The following is a 20754-nucleotide window of genomic DNA, read 5'->3' as shown; positions in this document are numbered from 1 at the left end:
TCTTCTAGATATTAAGTAAATTTCGAGAGATAGGCATGTATATCATCACCCTGCTTGGTCTCAACAGTCTCTTAAAATATGTCATACAATCTCTGCATTTTATTAGCAGAGGAGAATATCTGATGGAAAGAATCCCAAATAGCCTTGGCGGTATCAAGAAATTCAACTCACTAATAGACTGGCTTATCCATAGAGTTTGTCATCAAGTTGATAATTAAGGCATCATTACAATCCCATTTTGCGAACTTTGGATCCTTCGAATCCGGAGGAGCATCGGTGGTATGATTTTGCATCTCCTTCCATTTGAGGAAGCAAGTAACAGAACGAGGCCATGTCATACAATTATTAGCATTTATAAGAATTTCTATAGTGATTTGTTGAGTTTGAGCCTTCAAATTTGAAAGAACAGAAGAAGGAGTCGTCATTGAGGAGGAAGGGGCTATCTTTGGAGAAGTAAAAGAAAGGGACAATCACCGAGCAAAGAGATTCAGAAGAGGTGAATAGAGAGTGACTATATCTAGGAGCTCATGAAAAAGAAAAGGAGGGGGAGGGCGGTGGCGGGGGACAGATGTGGTTGGGTTTAGGGTTTAAAAGAAAGAAGAAATTTGGGTGGTGGCTTTGATACCATGATGAAGATCAGCGGGAAAGATTTCATTAATATTATTAAAGAAGCCAAAGGGACTATTTATAAAGACCGGGAATTCCAGATTCAATGAATCTGGACCTCTACTTTTCCATAGCTAGCAAAACCTTGTTGATAAATAGATAACTGACGATTATATCAACTTGATCTTATAGATACTCTGCAATCTCTTTTGGAACTTCGTTAACATTCCCCAACACCTTAATGCCTAGTCACTAGTCTTGCCACTTTCTTTTGGTTAGTAACATTGAAGGAGTCTGATATGACAAACTACCATGCAAGAAGATAGAAACCACAGTTTAGGGGGTATATATTGTGTCACATGAACTGTAACCTGTTTCATGTTGTTTTTAAACTATGTTTTTCCTTTGAAATGTGTGTTAGCTTGTGAGGTCTTCTTTCTTAAAAGCTTTGCTTTTGGATCACGTCGAAAGAAAAATTACCAATGTTACAAAGAAAACATAGCACATCCATATTCCCCTTGTGCTTTTAGATATTGTAAAAAGGCATTCAATGCAGAAAAGATTTGCTTGTAAAGGTAGTAAATGGAACAATTGTTGAATGAGTTTGACGAGGTTTGAACCCAGGCTTCTTAAAACCTATTTCTTGTGATATCAAAGCTTATTTTGGGCCAGTGATTTATGGCAATTGTAATATCTCTGAAGTCTTGCATGTATTGCTAGTTTCTTAATTAAGACAGGGCAATTGTAGTACCTTCTTCGAAGGTTTGTAGCAAGCATTAACTTAATACGCTATTTTATTTTATGTTTTTTTCTTATATAATTCTTTCAGCCTTTTATTTTCTGATGGTTTTCTTTCCCAATTAGGATTCTAGCACCTTTGAGTACACATCAATGAAAAGTTTAAACGAGTCCAAATATGGATTTTGGGGAGTCCTAGCTAGAAAAGCTAAATCACTTGTTGAGGATGATAATGCATCTCAGAGTTTCAAAAACTTCGGTAGAAAGCAGCCCCAGATGTTTGACACAAAGACGGGTGATGAGGTGAGATTTGTGTTATATAGCATTATATTTTTATGGTCATTTCACTTATAATATAATTTGAATCTTCTGTTACGGATTCTTGTCATCTCTTATTTTGATATTTAAGATAGTTGATTCTTGCACTCCACTGTTACCTTGTTCACAGAAGTCGCGATGCTGCATCTTTCCTTTTGATGAAAGAGATTTTCTATTACCTTTTTTTATTTTATTGTTAATCTTATTGCATTCTATCTTTCTGTCTACTTACTAGCGAGTTATCGGTACAACCATTCTTCCCATGTTGAACACTCCAGTTATAGCCTACTACATTCCTCTAGATTCAGTTTTCTGTATTGGTTATGTGCTTTGTGTGGTGAGCTACTCCATGTTGACAATTCGTAGGGGTGCATTCGGTCCGGATATGGTTCGGATATGATACTCACCGTTTTTATATCCGCTTACCCATCTCGGATAGGGACAGATTCGGATGCAGATGTACCTCGGTAAGGAAAATCATATCCATATCCGCTAAATTTGGATACGGATATACAAGCGGATATATAAGCGGATATGCATGTAGATACAAAACGGATATGAGAAATCTAGACAGTATTGAAAAAAATATAGTTTAGGTGACGCAAAAGAGTTCATTAATATGTGCATTATATCTGAAAAAGTTAAGCTTGATCATCAAAATTAACTTCAAATTCATAATCTCAGGATTAAAACTATGATGACAATATGACTAATATGTATCCAAATATTTCGGATACGGATCCAGATATTTCACTACAAAACCATATCTGTAACCATATCCTATCAGTTATACACTTATACATTTGAGTAACCATATGCATATCCTAACTGATACGGTTACGGATATTTCCTTGGATGCGGATACGGTTTAGCACCCCTACAAGTGCGTCATCACTGGTTCAGAGCTTTTGTACGTGTAAATTAATTTTAATTTTAATGTTATTTTATTTTAATTTTGATTTCAGTTAATTCTATCGCAAGCTTATCAGAATTTCTTTCTTGATTGTTGCCTATACAAATTTGGCTTACCTGCTGTGTAGTTATTAGACTTATTCCTTCATCCATAAATTTTCAGAAGCGCGATGAGAAACCAAATCTTTCTTAAATTTGTTTGCTAATTGCAGTTTTCACAATCCTATCAGTCAGCTGAGGGATCACAGAAGGCTGAAGCTCTACCCTCTCAGAGAAGTCCAGATTCATTAGCTTCTTCGCTTAATCATATCGGTGGTACAATAAAAAATAAATTCGAAGTAAGTTAGAAGTGATTGTTTCCTGTGTTTACAATTTTCTCTATTTCAAGTTATAGCGTATCATTTGTAAACAGTTTAAAGAATTCTGAAACTTATCCACATGTCATTAAACCATTTTCAGTAACAACCTTTGCACTGTTAGTTGCCTTTTTCTCCAGAACTTTATCAGATATCCTATTTTCTGTTTTTGATGCTTAACAGATTGCTTAATATTCTTTAAATTATGACTATTTACATCTTAATATCCTCAGGAGGGTCTGACAATTATGGAGAATAGGACTGCTGATATTATCCAAGAAACACGCAAACTTAATATCAGGAGAAAAGGAAGTGGCCCTGGACAGAACCAGGCTACAGATACCTCAGCTCAGCATTTCACTTCCATTCATGCAGACCATGAGACTCAATTGAAGGCATCACGCGACGTAAGGTGGCAAATGTTTATCACTGGATTACATATACTTTTTTGAAACATGTCAGTATGCTTTCCTTTGTCGAAATTGTTCCCTTGGGTTACACCAAATTGCATATCATTGTCCTACAAATTTTATTTGTATGGTTATGGAGAGTGGATTGGTGTTTCTAATTAGGAACCAAGGTGTCAGTATTTCTGAAATCAACATGACGAAATATTCAGAAATATTTAGTACTAAATGAGGTTCGTTTATCCAAATTCTCATCAATACTTTTATAGTATGTTGCTTTATCTCACTTTAAGGATGGTGAAAGCTTTCATGTCTAATTTCATAAAGAATATTTCAAGTACCTGTGAGCCTATGTTAATTAGGCGAGTTTTCAGTTTCCCCCCTTTACCTTGTGATGTACATATGTAGCAAACCACCTTCAGACTGAAGCTTTTTGTTGTTACAATGAGTAAATTGTCTTCTTGTGTGTACAGGTTGCAAATGCCATGGCTGCCAAGGCTAAGGTTCTTTTGCGGGAATTGAAAACTATCAAAGCAGACCTTGCTTTTGCAAAGGAGCGATGCGCTCAACTTGAAGAAGAGAACAAGATGTTGAGGGAGAATCACGAGAAGGGAGCTGGTCCTGAAGATGATGATTTGGTACGTACGTTACCATGTGCCATAATTTCAGCCAAAGTTATTTCATATCTCCAAACATTCTGCTTGATTTATTTATTTTGGTATTTTTTTTCTTTATGTTCTTCTTAAATAAAAAGTTATGATCATAACGGTAGCAAACCGGATAAATTTCCTTTGTAATAACTTATCGAATAGCAGTGACATTTATCAACCTTTTTCCAGTTTTGAGAAAGTCAGAAATATTATGATTCCAAAGAAGTTTGTAGGCTGTATAATTGCATCGGTGGTAGCCAGGCTAGTTCATTTTGAGTACATATACAAGAGATAATGGTGATCCTCCATCCCAATGGAAAAGATAGTTCAATAAATCAGATGTCTGAAGGATTCAACTCCGTACATTGATCCTGGATGTGCTTATTGCAGATGATGCTGTAGTTTCATATTTGCATATTAATATTTTTCAAGAAGGTAGTTTATACTGGAGTTTGCAGAATAAAAGGGTCAAAATAATAGTTCAATCGTGTTGTATCAGGAAAGTGCAAAACTTGATGTGTGTCAATTGAATAAGTAAGAGAGAAGTTTAGTTAGGCTATTTACAGATGATGCTGTAGTTTCATTGACAAGGAGGCTTCCAGTCGCTTCCTATTTATTGATTTATATTTATTAATTCAACATGATGTTGGTTTAAATAATTGGAGTGAACCATAGTCTCATGCCATACTAGCAACACTGTAGGATTAAATTACTATAGACTCCATTAACTCATTTAACGCATAGTTTTTAAGAAGATCTCAAATTCTTTTTAAAAATTGATCTGTGATCAGGTCAAGTAAGCTAGGTGTATCAAAAAGCCCATCTATTTTCATTAAAGTTCAGTTTAATGTGAATTTTACTTTTTTAAGCTGAAAAGATCATAATGAGCCTATTAGTAATCCTAGGTTCGTGAGGCTCCAAGGTTGGTGGCCTTGCATTCACTTTAAATAATATAAATTTAATATATACACAGAACTATGTGTTAGTGAAATGGTTTAGAGAGTATTAGTGGCTTTGGTGTCGTAACAAAGGAGCAAATTTAAATTTTTTATTGTTGTTTTCTTCTCAGATACGACTGCAGCTAGAAACATTATTGGCTGAAAAAGGGCGGCTGGCACACGAGAACTCAGTCTATGCTAGAGAGAATCGATTCTTGAGGGAGATAGTGGAATATCACCAGCTAACGATGCAGGATGTCGTGTATGTCGATGAAGGGATCGAAGAGGTCACAGAAGTTTTCTCCAACAGTGCCGACCAAATCCTATCAAGAAGCAGTTCCGTGTCGAACTCATTTAAGGGGATTGATGAAGTCACGGAGGTCTTTTCCAACAATCCCAACCAAATTATGTCGCGGACCAGTTCCATCTCCAACTCATTTAATGGTGCTTCGGCCTCTTTTGAACATTCATCACCCGCTGTTTCTGTTCCTTCTACGTCTACTCCTACGAAACCTTCGTCGATCGTTGTACCTGAAGCTTGCCCAGTTGTCCCGATGCCTCCTACACCTTCACCTCGTGTTACTACAGGCGGCGTTTCTGAGGAAGAAGATGATGGAAATCGACAATATCAGCAATATGTTTGATCAGTGGACCGGCATTTTTATCTATTGGGCGTGGCCTGGATTGTTCTTGTTTGCAAAAGTTTGCCCGGTTGTTATTTTTGTGCGTTGTGTATCATGTGACTTGGTTTGAGCCTGCTGTGTATTATGAGTTGGTGGAATTTGTTTTCATCATTGTTTGTTGATATTGGTGTATGTACAAATATGTGTATTTGATGAGTTGGTTATGTACTCCACATTCTTTCATGCGTGAGCGTTGAAATATCAAGTCGAGAGTTTGTATTTGATGTGTTGATGATTTAGCTTTCATGTTCTTATGCGTTAAAAGGTTAATACACTTGCCCTACCTCAAGTATACCTAGTAAATCCCAGTGACAAACATCCCTACACATTCACAAACATGGAATGATGACATTATGAGCTTCTCAAAATTATTCAAGTGGATGGTGTTTATAACCCATCTTTGTTTTTGGGTTAATCGTTAGACGAGCAATTTTGATCTACAATTAAATTGAGAAAAAAAAAACTATGTAAGACTAGCTCCAGCAGGTGGTTTTTTGGGTGGTGAAATAGAAAATCGGAGTCAAAGGGGTAAATATTTCACCATTGATTTTTCTGACCGCGTGGGTCCCGCGAAAAAAGCATGCAGCTGTATTTAAAAAAAAATTAAAGACGCCTACCAATCAGAACGCGACATGTGGCGAAGTTGCAGGAGCTGTTGGGCCAAACTTGCACACGCGCGTGTGTTCAATGTGATCAGCCCATGCATCAAGCCATGTGTCAAGGCTTGATTGGTTGGCGTTTTTTGTTTTACTCCTAATTTTTAAATGATATTTTGGGAGATAAATACTAGAAATTAATTTATAATTTTTATAGCAATAATTTTTATTTTTTGACCTCTATAAATAGAGATTAGTCTTGTGTAATTTGGACACCAAAAAAAATCTGAGTTTTCAACACCTTATACTCCTTCTCTTTGCTTTTGCTTCTATATTCTTTAAACTTTTTCAAATGGATCATTCACAAAATTATCCTAATTTCTCCTACAACTTTCCTAACCAGCCTCAAAATACCAACCCTCAAAATCCAAATATGCAAGCCCCGAAAAATACTCAAAATGCTGGTATGCAACCCAATTTTCAAATGTCGTATATGATGCCACCAAATTTTGGCATGCAATACCCTTATCTTCCTTACGGTTATCATCCAGCTACGGGAAGCAGCTATGTTCCATCCCATATGAATTTCCCTACCACGGAGTCGATTGAGCCACCGACACCCCGGTTCAGTAGCGAATCTACAGAAATCCCGGATTTTCCACCCAGATCTCTTTGGGAAATGTTGGTGGGGATACTCCTCATAGTTTTCTACCTCCAACCCAACAACCAACAAAGAGATCAAGTTACGATAGTTGGAGCACAGAAGACAACATAATTCTGCTAACTACTTATTTTCACGCTAGTAATGATAGTGAGCTGGGGAACAACCAAAAAGGTGAAACTTTCTGGGGTAAAATTACACAGTATGTGAATGAGAATGGCAAGAGTGGAAAAGAGAGGATCATAGCTCGGTGCCAGAGTCATTACAAAGACATCAACAGAAAAATTTCCAGTTTCATTGGCTGTTACAGTACTGCATGTAGGGAGAAGCAAAGTGGTTGGTCTGATGAAAACTACATATCCAAAGGCAGGGAGTTGTACTTTGAGAAAATGGGTACATCGTTTAATTTGGTGGATGAGTGGAAGGTTGTTCGCAATCAACCAAAATATATGCCAGGAGTAGCAGTATCGGGTAGTAGCGGTTCGAAAAGAAAGAGTAGTAGTGAAGATGTTGAATCCTCCGCTCCTACCCTCGTATGTCCTGAGGGTAGGGACACGACAAAGAAGAAAGCTAGAGCTTCGTCCAGTAAACCAAGGAAATCGAAGCTCGAACTTCAGGATGAGTTATCCAATATAGTCACCTCTCATGAAAAGACGGAAGCGAAAAGAGCAAGTACTTTGAAAAGACGAAGGGTTGAATTGACCACTCTATGCAATTAAAGACAAGGCATGAATTGACAACTCTCTGTAATTAAAGACAAAGGGTTGAATTGACAAGTCTCTGCAATTAAAGACAGGGCATGAATTGACAACTCCCTGCAATTAAAGACAAAGGGTTGAATTGACCACTCTATGCAATTAAAGACAAGGCATGAATTGACAACTCTCTGTAATTAAAGACAAATGGTTGAATTGACAAGTCTCTGCAATTAAAGACAAGGCATGAATTGACAACTCCCACAAAGGGTTGAATTGACCACTCTATGCAATTAAAGACAATGCATGTATTGACAACTCTCTGTAATTAAAGACAAGGGTTGAATTGACAACTCTCTGGTATGAATTGACCACTCTATGCAATTAAAGACAAAGAATGCATGTCATACGCCACATGTCGTTGCAATTGCATGTTTTTGAACAAATGTTTTCATTATAAATGCTGACCAAATGCACAACTTGAAGTATATTTATCAACATTTTTTCTACATACCCTCCAATGGATCCAAACCTAAATGAATTCAATCTCGAATACTTCCAACAAGAATGGGAGTTAGAAAAGTATTTTGAAGTTTCGATATTTTGAAGTTCTATGACATAAATTACTTTTTTATACGGTTTGAAAACCGTCAATTTTGATAGTTGAAAAGTATTAGTAAAACCCTGATCTTGTGTTACACAAATCAAGATGGACCATCCACAACATTCGATAAACTATCGAGTTAGCTCAGTTGTTATGAATTTGCTAAAGTTCACATCCACCAAAGTCATGTCCATAAACTGTACAATACGAATCTGAGGTTACAAAGTACAGTTATTTGCATATATACCCCTTAAATCATGGGTATTTGCAAATACCCTCTAAATCTCAATATTTGCAAAACTACCATTCAAATCATCAATTATCTTTAAAAAACCTCAAAGCAATTAAGCATAAACTTTGATAAGTTAATTTATAATTACGTACAATATAAAAATTATTAACAAAATAGTTAAATTTTTAATACTAAGTTGATGATTTATTGATTTTAGGGGTATTTTTTTTTCACAAAGTTGATGATTTGAGCGATAGTTTTGCAAATCTTAAGATTTGCGGGGTATGTTGCTAATACATGATTTAAGGGATACATCTATACATGCAAACAAAAACCAAAAAGGTATCTTCCCTCGAAATTTTGCACATCGACCGTTTGCTGCTGCTTTGGAGATGAACATTCTAGTTGGGTAACAGCAGATACACATCCTGCACACAGAAGATTAAAAACTTAAAAACTTCTTACTATTAATTTTTTTAATTACGGCTTAAATGTATCTTTGGTTAGAAGGTATTGTTAAAACAAATGTAGTTTTACCCGAATGTTTTTACAACTCAAGGTGTTGCATCCATATGTAGTTGCAATTTCATGTTATTGCAGCACACTGAAATTTGAGTGCGGGTGTAACACCCTCATTTTTGATATATTTTCATGTTGCACAATAATTTCGTGTAGCAATTACATCAAACCAAATAGTTATACATATAGTTGAGATCAATACATGCCTATAATGTTGTAACTACATTTATAGTTCCAACATCTCGAAATCAAACACATTAATATCCAAACACGCAGTATCGCACCCTTATCCCCACCATAGAGCATATGTTCAACACCTATAGAGAATAAAGGGTATTCCTGCAACACAGTGAAATATCAGAAACATCATGTCATATGAACATGGTGGCTAAGATAAATCAATTTTAGGATGGGGGATCAAAACACTAATTAAAAATGTATCACCCGCTGTGGTATAAGGTTACATCTGCAATTAACCCTGCTATATAACATTACCATGAAAAGTGCTATCTTACATATTTTTTTTATAATAAACTGTTTGTGCAACTTTTTTCCATGAAAAATTTCCCAAATCATGGGCCTATAGATTGACAATAGGATTATGAAGACATCCTTCCGTTCCCTAGGGAACCAACTTCCAGCAGAAAACTGTGAAAAAATAGGCCATGAATATACCAGTCAAAATAACCATGAGTACAGGAGATGAACCGAAGCCTTCACTTTCTCTTTTGAGGTAACTTGGTATGTTTTGCTTGAAGCAGATTTAAAATAACTGGAAGAAGAGGCTGGTTGAGCCATCACCAAAAGATCTGAGATCAGCTGGCTTTACTAAAGCTCTGCATAACGGACATGTACGTTCTCTCTCAAACCTGAAAATTCACCGCGTTTAATTCAGCCAAAGCTGTCTTTCTTCTTTTTCTTTTTCCTTACTTAAAGATTAAATAACAAAAACTGGAAGCAATTTCTTGTTGAATTTCAAAAATGAAGAATAAAATAAACGCAAAAGAAACACAGGGATATTACCATTCTGAGACACAGTCTTCACAAAATATATGCTTACAACGAAGCAAGATGGGAGTATGCATCTTCTCCTGGCAGATAGCACACATATCACCGGCGGCTATAACCTGAATAAATTACAAACACAGGTTTTAAAGTTTACGACAAAGATATGAGTTGAGGAGAAATAATAAATAAGTAAATATAATAAAGGTGCAGGATGCATAAGGAAGCAATATTTTAGAAAGTATAGCTAGAGAAGGAACGGTCAGCATGGAGATGTAGCCTCAGCAATGTAAATTCGTAAGTAAAGTGAACGTCAAATGCCTGTCGTCGTAGAATATATGAAATCCATAATCAAAGAAGGAGAAGAATGAGGTTAAATTCTTTCAAAACTGAAGAGAATGGAGAGTGGTCATCTTTCTCGTGCCTGCACAACACAAACTCCATCGACATGGGGCTTAGGAGGGTCAGGCTTACATTGGACACTTGATTGGAACAAAACAGATTCATCTGAAAAGGATTTTTTTTTTAAAATATACGAGTTATTATATAGTTGTGTACATGTATGCTAGTCTAATTATAAAAATAACCAAGGTGAAATACTCAAGAAATATTTGTCTGTCTACCAACTTACTTTTCTCAAGAAATTGAAGTTCTAATATGTATCTACTGGGGGTATATTTTGCACCTTACAAATAAACCATCTTGATTTTCATTTATTTATTTATTTATTTATTTTTATTTTTTAGGGAAAAAACCCGTGCCATCTTGCCTCTTTCTGCTAGTTTCATTAGCAGTGATGAAAAAAGCCAAACCAATTAGCAAGAGAAAATTAAAAGGTTGTGAAGATCTCGGTTGTTGATATCATCATCACAAATCACTATTGTTCAATAATTATGTGTTCTAGATTATGGATTATGGGAGGTCCCATGTTTTCCAGTAGCATAACTTCAATCCAAGAAAACTGTATACAAAACTAATTTGGGTTAACACAGCCACAGCCACACCCACAACCACATACACACACGCGCACATTCACGTGCATGTCTAGAGAACGGTTAAGTCTGTGTTGGCTAGTGTGTTGTTTACGTGACACATATACAGACCACTACAATTCAGAGCATCAACAAATCCATTAATGGCACATGTGTGCACTGCATGTACGCACACACTGTATGTGCGTGCGTGCACACAAACAAACACAGAGTGCGTGTTACATATTTTAAAGTAAGGAATCAGAAGGAACATTTTACCTGCTCTGTTGTGGCATGTGACCCATAGTTCACCTCTTTACGTGACAATGCCTTCAATGCTGCAAGGAACGACTGAACCTGGAATCCAAAAGCTTAAAATAAGATTAAGAACTGAACCTATTGATAGGTATCCACAATTACGTAACAAGATTAAGTCAGGAATTTTTTTCCCCTCCAAAAGCATTGAAAAATTATACCTTCTCAACAACTGAAGTCAGCTTGAAGGTTAGGTATAACCCAGTAGTGAGAGATGAGAAGAGGCTCCCATATTCCTTGTTAAGGAAGAACCGGTACCAAACAGGTGCTGGCAATAATGCTCGATACAGGAGAAGTAGATACTCCACAAGAGTTAGCATTTGACCCTGATAGTATGGAGAAGGTATTATTTAAATGCAACATTAATAACTTCAAAAGAAAATCTATTTAAGTTTTTCAATGAATATGAAATTTAAAATAGATATGATAATATGGGAACATGCAAATCGAAGTCCTAACTGTATATACCACATAATTATGTCACTTGACAACTTTTGTTGGAAAGCAAGGAGTCCTTGCAAATGAGAAAAATCCTAAATCAAATGAAGGCAGCTCAAGGAATTAAAGTTACTGAATACACAAGGAAGCACCATAAATGCACGCTCGTACAAAAATGAAGCATGTAGAAACTTTAACTTAGGTTGGTGTTTATTTCCTCTTGAAGAATGAATATGTTTCATCAGCCAAATGAGAATGCATAAACTTATCTACCAAAAATTAGATCTTCTGACGTGCCCAGACACAAAAGTTATGTCCAACCATTTCCACCAGTTACATACTTTTATAGATACTACTGATAATGGAATGTAAATTTTCTATACTTTGACTACCTAATTTTACAGTAGAAAGATTTCAAAGAAAAATATGTGCAGTCAAGGACCTATTAAAATGAATATAATAAATAATTAAAAAAGGCACTAGTTCCCTCATTAGGTTTATGAACAAGCAGAAATCCTCAATGTTATCTGATCCATTATATCATATTTAGCACTTACTAAGATTTACTATTGCCTTATTTCTGATGTAGGTGACACTTAGACAAATATAGAAATGTAGAACAGCGAACTACCTGCTTACGATAGTTCCTGCCCCTACTGTTCTTGTAGTACATCAGCAGCATACACTTGACAATCATTGCTGCCTGGCGTACCAGGGTATCTGCATAGAAATAGATAGTAAGGCATTACCAGAGTACATAAACAATCTGTACATTTACTAATGAATATAAATAAGCTAGTTACATCAACCAGCTCAGAAAGGCTAAAAGCTTTCTTTTAGAATTTTACTTAAGGAATAGTTGGTAAATAAAATATTAAATCTTTTAAGAAATAGAAAAACATTGCTCAGACAAAGGTTAGGAGTTCACTAAAAAGCTGACCCTACAATGACAGAAGCTATTAACTGGTAACTGGCCAAAAACTAATGATTAAAAGACGAGCACAATTTTGATCCTATTGGGAAACAGCATGGAGTTAGCGGGTATAACTCAACCATAGGACTGTAATGGACAAATCTGTGTGATCTGTTTAATAAACAGGTCAGGTTAGGATCTGGCCAGATATTACCCTTAAATATTTGTGCATCAATTCATACACAAAAGTGAACAGAATGTTTAGCTCAATTTGTCCATGTTGTTTGCTAGAGATCCTAGCATCGGTTTGAATCCACAAGCTTAAAAAAAAACAGATATTATGTTAACGACATTCCTTGAGCATGAGGGAGTCGCAGACTGGTGGAAACGTTTTTAAATTCAACTCCAAGGCCCATATTTTTTTGTCAGAGAAATCTCAAGAAATCTCAAGAAATCTCAATAATTTGATTACACTGGCTGGTACAGATCAGTTGAAATTACCTGTTTATTAAACAGGTGAGGTGGGTTAGGTGATTGGACCTGATCCTTGCACCACTAAGAAAAAGTTCACAGTCATAACGAAGAGCTGGTGAAAGCCCCAGAAAAACTGATTCAAATTTTGATCTTTAAAAAAAAGGAGAGCGAAAGTGTATTAAAGGTGGATGAAGAATTGCATCACAGATCCTAATATACACCGATTATTACGATTGAGATCTTTAAAACAATTGTTCCCTATTATTGATAAATATTCTACATTACCAAACAATGGTATGTAAACTTTAATGTGAATTATTGACTTTGATGAACAACGAGAAAATTTTAAGCAAGATTTGTGTATCGGCTAGAGACCCCCTATAACAATTCAGAAAGGCGAGGTGATTCCATTTGATTATTGGGCTTATATTTGTGTCTTAAAAGATGTATATGACCCTCTAGAAAATCTTATCGTCTAGCTTCTTGGTCTAGCCTATTTAATGATCTAGGATGACACGAATGATTGCTAGTTGCACAAGCTCAAACTGCAGGGCTATTAGTGTAGATTTACCTGCCAGCATATTTGACTTAAATTTGTGCTTCAAAGATTAATATGATCCTAAATCACATTATCATCTAGATTCTTAATATAGACTCTTTAATAATCTTGGATGACATGAATGTTGCTCTTACTTGCATACGCTCAAACTGCATGGCCACTAGATGTAGGTTTAACTACCACCATTTTTGAAATTTCATGAAGGTTTTTGCCCGCTCATAGTTGTGTTGCCTGGGATTTGTTAATGGCTAAGAGAATTGATCCCATGTTGACAGCACGTTACAAACTCTTCTTCAAACTTTTTTCGGAGGTTTTTCTACTTAAAAGCCATGCTCATGGTCAGCTCATTCTAGTGGGAACAGACTCAGATCATGATGTGATTTCAGCAATATGGTACCCCTAAGATGGGTATTACTAACTAATATCATGCTTGGTGAGATGTTTATTACTACCGTTACTATCTTACAATCTTCCAAACACAATTGGAAGGGAACAATGTCCAATACATGTGGATCCAAGAGTTGTATGCTCTACGTCACAGCATCTGCAACATCACTTGCCATCAGAGGTCTTTCCTTGCACCTCCCCCATACCCACACCTTTTTTTTATACAGTTTGCTAGGACAATGGTGAAGCATAATTATTACCCCTACCTAACCCACTAGCAGCACGCTCCAATAATGCGTTATGACAGTCACTTAAAATAAATTATTTTACTTCATATTATTAGATTTCTTGATTAAAATGAAAAACACCACTCAATCATTTATTTCACTTATTTTTACAAGAAGGAAATTTTCTTAATTAAAAATAAAAGGCAAAACTTTAGTAGAGGTCCCTGATATATTGGCCAAACATCACTCGGGTCTTTAATATTTGGAAGTCATCACTGGGTTTCCCTAATGTTACATTCATCATCAAACTAGGTCCTTTTTACAAAATTAGTGAAACTCCAAGTTCAATACAAAGTTATAATTTTACTAAATTTTTTATCCATGTGGCAAGATAAACTTATAAGTTTACTAATGTTTTTGCACTGCCAAATCAGCAAAACTTAACAAAAGTTTGTAAAAGAAGATCTAGGATGATGACAAAGGTAACGTCAGGGCTCCCAGTGATGACTTCCAAACATTAAGGACCCAAATGATATTTGGTCGATACTTCAGGCACCTCCAATGAAGCCAAAATAAAAAGTATTTTCTTCTATCTCAATAATCTTTCTCTACTGACCTCCACGACATCCACATGATATTTAGACGTTAGCATTTCATTTCCTTATTATCATTGTGTTTATCTAAATACTCTCTAGTGTTCATTTCTCTTTTATTTATCTAAATGCTCAATATTCCTCAACTAGTCAATGCATTAGAGGATTTATTTCAAATGGGTTTCTTTGATTTTGAATGAATTTCATAGTGATTGAGAATCTGCAATGATGCTTGAATCGGAACAATTTGTAGGTCAAACATTTCTTAGTGAGGAAGAGACGTTTGTTTTCTAAGGAAATTATGGGACATGTCATGGTTTTGTTGTGCAGAAGGACCAATTCATCAAGAAAGATGGGAAGATTGTAAGCAAGGTTTAAATATCGGATATGTGGAAAATATCGGATGACCAAAATTCATATCTGATTGCAGATATCAGGGATATGTTATAAATATCAAAATGTCATAACAGATTTTGCATATATAATATAATGCACTAAAATGTTATCTTAACATACTTAACGACATTTAAGCATGCAAAATATATGTAATATATGTTTAGGATAATTACTAACCTTGTGAAAGAAAACAAAAGTAGAAATCAATGTTGCAACATTTCATCTGATTTTTTAGGCCATAATGTCATTTGATATAATGGGAAAGCCATGACATCTCGCTCAAAAATTACCAAATATGGTAAATTGTTTCGCGATAAGCCATATAAAAGGATATATCAGTCAACATATCGGTTGATATATCGGCCATATCACGAATATACCACCCAAAATAGCCAAAAAGCGGTAAAGAACATTTTGAGACCATATCTGTTGCGGCAAGTCATGTAAAAGGATATATCGTGGGATATATCGGGCCATGTCATGGATATTTAAAACAATGATTATAAGGCGATATTATTATTGTCATCATGCAGGATAACCACCTTTGAAAGTCATCGATCCATCCAAATATCAAAGGCACATATCATCCTCAAAATATGGTTGCAATGTTCTTTTGACATATTTCTAGAAGAATGGCATATGCTACAAAATTCATTGTCGATCACACTTATGAACTATTATCTCCCATAGAGATGTGTTTACTTACAACAATTAAGAGTCATCACTGATGAGGATAAAGCACACATCTATTGCTTAAAGAGAGGTCTTACTGCTTGACAAATAATTCGCGTCATGGAGCTTAAAAAATGTCAAACGCGGAGAATTTCCATTTAATCACAAAGACATCCACAATCATTTTGCAATGGTTAAGAAGCAATATGTGACAACTGGTGCGATGACTTTGTTGAAAAATTTCATGTGCGCTAAGGCAAAAAATTGTAAGTTCTAATATGAGTACACTATAGATGAAGAAAGAAAGTTAAAGATCATACTTGGATGTTTTGACTAGTATCAAAGATTAGGAAACGTTTGTGATATTACTTACAAAGTACATGCATATGACATGCCTTGTGCATTTTTTGTTGGTATTAACATCTATGGTAAGAACTTTTTATTTGAATGTGCTCTTCTTCGCAATGAAACAACAAAAGCGCTTTTAAATGGCTAATGGAGGTACCCTTTCCAATACATATAGCTGAAGGTTATTGACTATATTTTGTATTTGCCTAAAATTTTCATTTCTTTTAAATCGTAGACAATTGTGGCTTTGATGAAGAAGCACCCACAAACTATAATAACATACTATAATAACAAACCAAGATCCATGGATGACAAAAGCAATAACAACAAGGTTGCCTCTCGCTAAGCTTAGTTTTGGCACATGGAATATCACTTCAAAGTTTAGTAGTTGATTTATATATACGTTCTAATCCCTATCCACAGTGGTGTGCTGGTTCTATACCGTATATAAAAGCTAGGAACACAAGGTAATCGAGTATCATTGGCCATAGATACTTCAAAAGTATGACTTAAATGACAACAAACATGTGAGGTTTGAATCAAACCAAGCAATTTTGGGTGCCCGCCTATTTTCATGACTACTTTGAACGAATAACAATCATCGATCGATCTACAATTACAAATGCATATCAAGAGGCTTGTTTATTCCCACACGAGACCTAGACCTTGTTAAATAGGAGAGTAAATACATTTTTTGCTATTGTTTATTATTTAGTAAATAAATAAATACAAGTATAAATATAGTATATAAATAACATGACTTTAGGTCTTTAATTTATGTCTGAATTATTATTTTTAGGTTGAAGTTGCAATTAAGGAGACTGAACGAGCACAGTTACATGAGGCACTTGCAACATATTCTATTGAAATCAACGTCTATACTAGAGGAATAAACTTATCAAGTTCTCACTCTATCACTCTATTTGCTTTCAAAAAGTTCCAAGAAGAATTTAAACGAGCTGCTAGATATTTGGTATTTGATATGAATAGCTATCTTTTAAAATCCTACCAAAAGACCGAAGCTTGAACTCACAAGGTGCTTAGGATGAGGGAAGAGCCATATGTAGTTGTAACTTGTAAGGATTATGAGTTTTTGGGTAATACTTTGGCATCAACGTCTATACTAGAGGAATAAACTTATCAAGTTTCTTTAGACAAATTTTTTTGACATTCCACCACTGATATATTTCTTCTTGCATTGGTGTCGTTATGCACTTGAAAGAGATGTGGGATCACATGCATTAGAAGAAGAAAATGTAGCAGAACAAAGAACTAATTTGGAGGATTGTGGTGCTAATATGCAATGTTCCCTACATCAGCAACAAAGAAGCATCCGAAGAAGAAGCACGTGAAAGGTGGAAAGAGCTGGCAAAAAGACTTAGAATATACTATTGTATAGATCTAGGCATTATAGCAACTCTTGTCCAAATAAAGAAAATGTCATGTATATAGTAGCGCACCAAAAAAGAAGAAAGTGATTTCAAGTGATTTAGGTTTGAGCCTAGTTTTTCGTCTAAAAATATTAGGTAACGCACTAGAACTTTTTTCTGCACTTTTGTTGTGCATGTGTGTGCATGCATTATTCTATTTTTTAATACCTAAATTATTTTTTTCACTTCATCGAAAATATTTCGATGATATTTTTCGTTTAGTTAGTCAACTATACAGCTTTGCAAATGTTTTTCTTCATTCGTGTGTAAGTGAGCATATGGAGCAATAAGAGTTCTACCTTGCAAGATCTTATTGCTTTTTGAAAAACTATTACAGGTTGGTAACGAACACATTTCTATTTTTATGGAAAACAAGAGTTTTGCCTTTTTATTCCTTCCTTGTTATGGTTTTATATCTTTCTTTAGTCCTAATTTGTATAACCCAACAGTTTGGAAGAATATTATGTGTTGGTACCTTATTAGTGTTGAATACTAGTTATTAAGTTCAAAGTAGTTACATATGTTTAATAGTCATTGTTTATAGGGTTAATTGTGAAGAAACCCCCTATACTATCACCCAATTGCAAAGAGAACCCTATAGTTCAATTTGTTGCTAATAAACCCCTTGTAATTCTATTTATTGCAAATAGACCCGTTGAGTGAATTTTTTACTCTTAAAATCGTTAAAAATTTTTGAGGCAGATAAACCCCTTATACTTCTATTGGTGACAATAGACACCCAATTGCTACTTATTTTTTAACTTTTAAAAGAGTTGAAAAAGTTCACTAAGAAGGTGAATTCACACAAGGACCAATACTACTAGGGGTTTACTAACAGGTAGAACTACAGAAGGCCCCTTCGCAACAAATAGAACTACAATGGGTCTCTTTGCAATTAGGCTATACTCGCAATCTAGGTTGCATAGGTATGGGTACAGGTATGGACACGAGTATGGGTATGGGACACAGTAAATTTGTAAAAGTTAGGGTACGGGGACACAACTATATATATATTATAATTTATAATTTAAAAATCAAGAAATTATTTTAACTATTCCAAGTTTCTCCTTTTTATTTTAAGTTCTTTTATTGGATTCGAGACCATTCCCAAATTCACAACAAAGCAAAGCCTCTGGAACTCTGCCTTTCTTTTTCAAAAAGAATAAAGAAAGCCGAACTCAAATTATCTCAAGAAAAAAAAGAATAAAATAAGCCCAACTCAAATTTCTTCATGGCTATAAGGACCTATGTGACTTTCTCAAAGTAAGGACCCATGTGTTGCATCTCAATCGCTGCCATCATTACCAATAAAAGAAAAACCAAAATATATTCTTATGGTCAAACAAAGCCCATGTGAGATGATGTCAAACTCCACTTAGTGAATGAGAAATTAAGAGAACTAGAGAGAGTGAATTGTCATCATATTGGGTCTTTCTCTATCGTCAAGTCTCAATAGCCATGGAACCAGCCAATTAGGTCCCTCTCCTCAGCTTTTAAAAAAACTAATGAAAGCCACCCGTATCGATGTCGTTTGGGTGCGGACCCGTACCCATTACGGATCGGACACAGGTACGGCACCCTTGTTGCCGTGTCAGTGGTGTATAACCACCTCTAATTTGGGGTATGACAACTTAACTTTGGGTTACAATTGATTCTTTAAAATAAAATAGAAAAAGCTTCCCACAAAGGAAATACAACGTGAATGCCTCAATCTCGTAGAAGCCATGGAGGTCAGCAGAGAAAGATGATTGAGATAGAAGGGTGTAGGTTAATTTTAATGAAGAAGTTTTACTTGTAAAAACAAGTAAAAACTAAGATTGGGTGTTATCATTTTTAATCAAGAAATAAATCTCTTGTAAAATGAAGCAAAATAAATGATTATTTGACTGTCATGTCTCATTCTTGGAGCATGGTTCTGAAGGGGTTAGGTTAGGGTAATGGTAAGAGCAACTGTTTTGTATAATACATTGATCAACAAGAAAGTAAAAAATAAGAAAGTGAAAAACAAAGCACAGATCTGCAAGACACCTGAACGTGTATAATACAACGTGGAGAAGGGTTCGCATAGGTTTACGAGTCTAAATTAACATTGTTTAGGAAGCAATCCTTCTCTAATTGCCACTAAAAAATTAATATGCCAACATAGTAAAGTTGGAATATACACCTATTAGTGGTTAAGCTAGAAAATAGGAATCCGAACAAAGAACGGGGTATAGAACAACTGAAACTAATAACAGATGGGAGAAAATGTCGACATATGCTTGGATCCAAGTTTCAAGTTGCTTAAGAGGAAACCTTTCTGAACATTACAATCTGAACTAAACGTCTTTTTTTTCAGCTAAGCATATATGAAATGTTCTAAAATCCAGAACTAATGATTAGAAGTGGATATGATAAAGAAATAAGATAAAATGCACATTGAAATTGAAATGATCATTAGTGTGTGTGCCACGGTGTGTGCGTGTCTGCTAAATGCTACAGTTTTTTTGGGGAGACAAAATAAGTTTCTCTGCAATTCTGCATGCATGCATGTCTGGCTAAATGCTAGGGTTTTTTTTTTGCAAGAAAATAAGATTCAACTCAAAAACTATCATAGTATACTCTAAGATTTAGCAAAACATAACTTGTTTCACATAGATATTTATACAATAAAATTAGTAAATCTCATATATTTTGGATGCTTACCATTGACCATGATAATGAATATAGCATGCCAAAACGGCGGTATTTCTTTAGGAGGAAGAAGTGCAAGTGGATACAATAGGTCATTATTCTTGTACCACCAGTAAACTCCCAAAATATGGATCATGAAAACAAGTGTATACCCGGTAAGCACAGACAATTTTCTCTCCCCCTGTGAAGCAAAAGATTCAATATTCAAATAAAAGATTCCATATAAGAGAATAGTAGAATTGGAGTTCAGTACCCTAATACTTCATAGGAATTGCACATAAACACCTTTTCTTTTGTTCCATATAAATATCATTTAGTTATTTTCCACAGCTAGAATAAAGACTGTTAATAGTTTTGACATAAGTTCAAAATCCCTCTCATACGAACTCTATTCTCACGAAAAATTCCAGACCCCAAAACCCAACTTTTTTTGTTTGG

General features: G+C 35.2%; 3 protein-coding genes across 5 annotated transcripts in view; 2 read left to right on the top strand and 1 right to left on the bottom strand.

Annotated features, from left to right (window-relative positions):
• Nucleotides 1453-5830, top strand: LOC109844056. 2 transcript variants are annotated; one of them, XM_020413063.1, is made up of 5 exons: nucleotides 1453-1647; nucleotides 2805-2912; nucleotides 3164-3337; nucleotides 3811-3975; nucleotides 5057-5830. In XM_020413063.1, the coding sequence occupies exons 1-5, from the start codon at nucleotides 1498-1500 to the stop codon at nucleotides 5567-5569; spliced, it is 1110 nt and encodes a 369-aa protein (XP_020268652.1). In that variant the 5' UTR covers nucleotides 1453-1497; the 3' UTR covers nucleotides 5570-5830. The 2 variants fall into 2 exon arrangements, with proteins under 2 accessions (XP_020268652.1, XP_020268651.1); XM_020413062.1 differs by having other exon boundaries at nucleotides 2787-2912.
• Nucleotides 6663-7584, top strand: LOC109841552. Its single transcript, XM_020410514.1, has 2 exons — nucleotides 6663-6668; nucleotides 7069-7584. The coding sequence occupies exons 1-2, from the start codon at nucleotides 6663-6665 to the stop codon at nucleotides 7582-7584; spliced, it is 522 nt and encodes a 173-aa protein (XP_020266103.1).
• Nucleotides 9366-20754, bottom strand: part of LOC109844057 (RING finger and transmembrane domain-containing protein 2-like) — an 18665-nt gene continuing 7276 nt past the window's right edge. The window contains exons 3-8 of one of the 2 annotated variants that reach the window (XM_020413064.1): nucleotides 20329-20497; nucleotides 12276-12364; nucleotides 11368-11532; nucleotides 11171-11248; nucleotides 9939-10042; nucleotides 9366-9784 (exon numbers count right to left, since the gene is read on the bottom strand). In XM_020413064.1, coding sequence (XP_020268653.1) covers nucleotides 9679-9784; nucleotides 9939-10042; nucleotides 11171-11248; nucleotides 11368-11532; nucleotides 12276-12364; nucleotides 20329-20497 — 711 coding nt within the window. In that variant the 3' untranslated portion in view covers nucleotides 9366-9678. Of the gene's footprint in view, nucleotides 9785-9934; nucleotides 10043-11170; nucleotides 11249-11367; nucleotides 11533-12275; nucleotides 12365-20328; nucleotides 20498-20754 lie in introns of those variants that run through there. The other variant, XM_020413065.1, reaches the window with a different exon arrangement.

This window comes from Asparagus officinalis, chromosome 5 (assembly GCF_001876935.1).
Source record: "Asparagus officinalis chromosome 5, Aspof.V1, whole genome shotgun sequence".
NCBI lineage: Eukaryota > Viridiplantae > Streptophyta > Magnoliopsida > Asparagales > Asparagaceae > Asparagus > Asparagus officinalis.
This window is presented reverse-complemented; position numbering and strand designations above follow the sequence as displayed.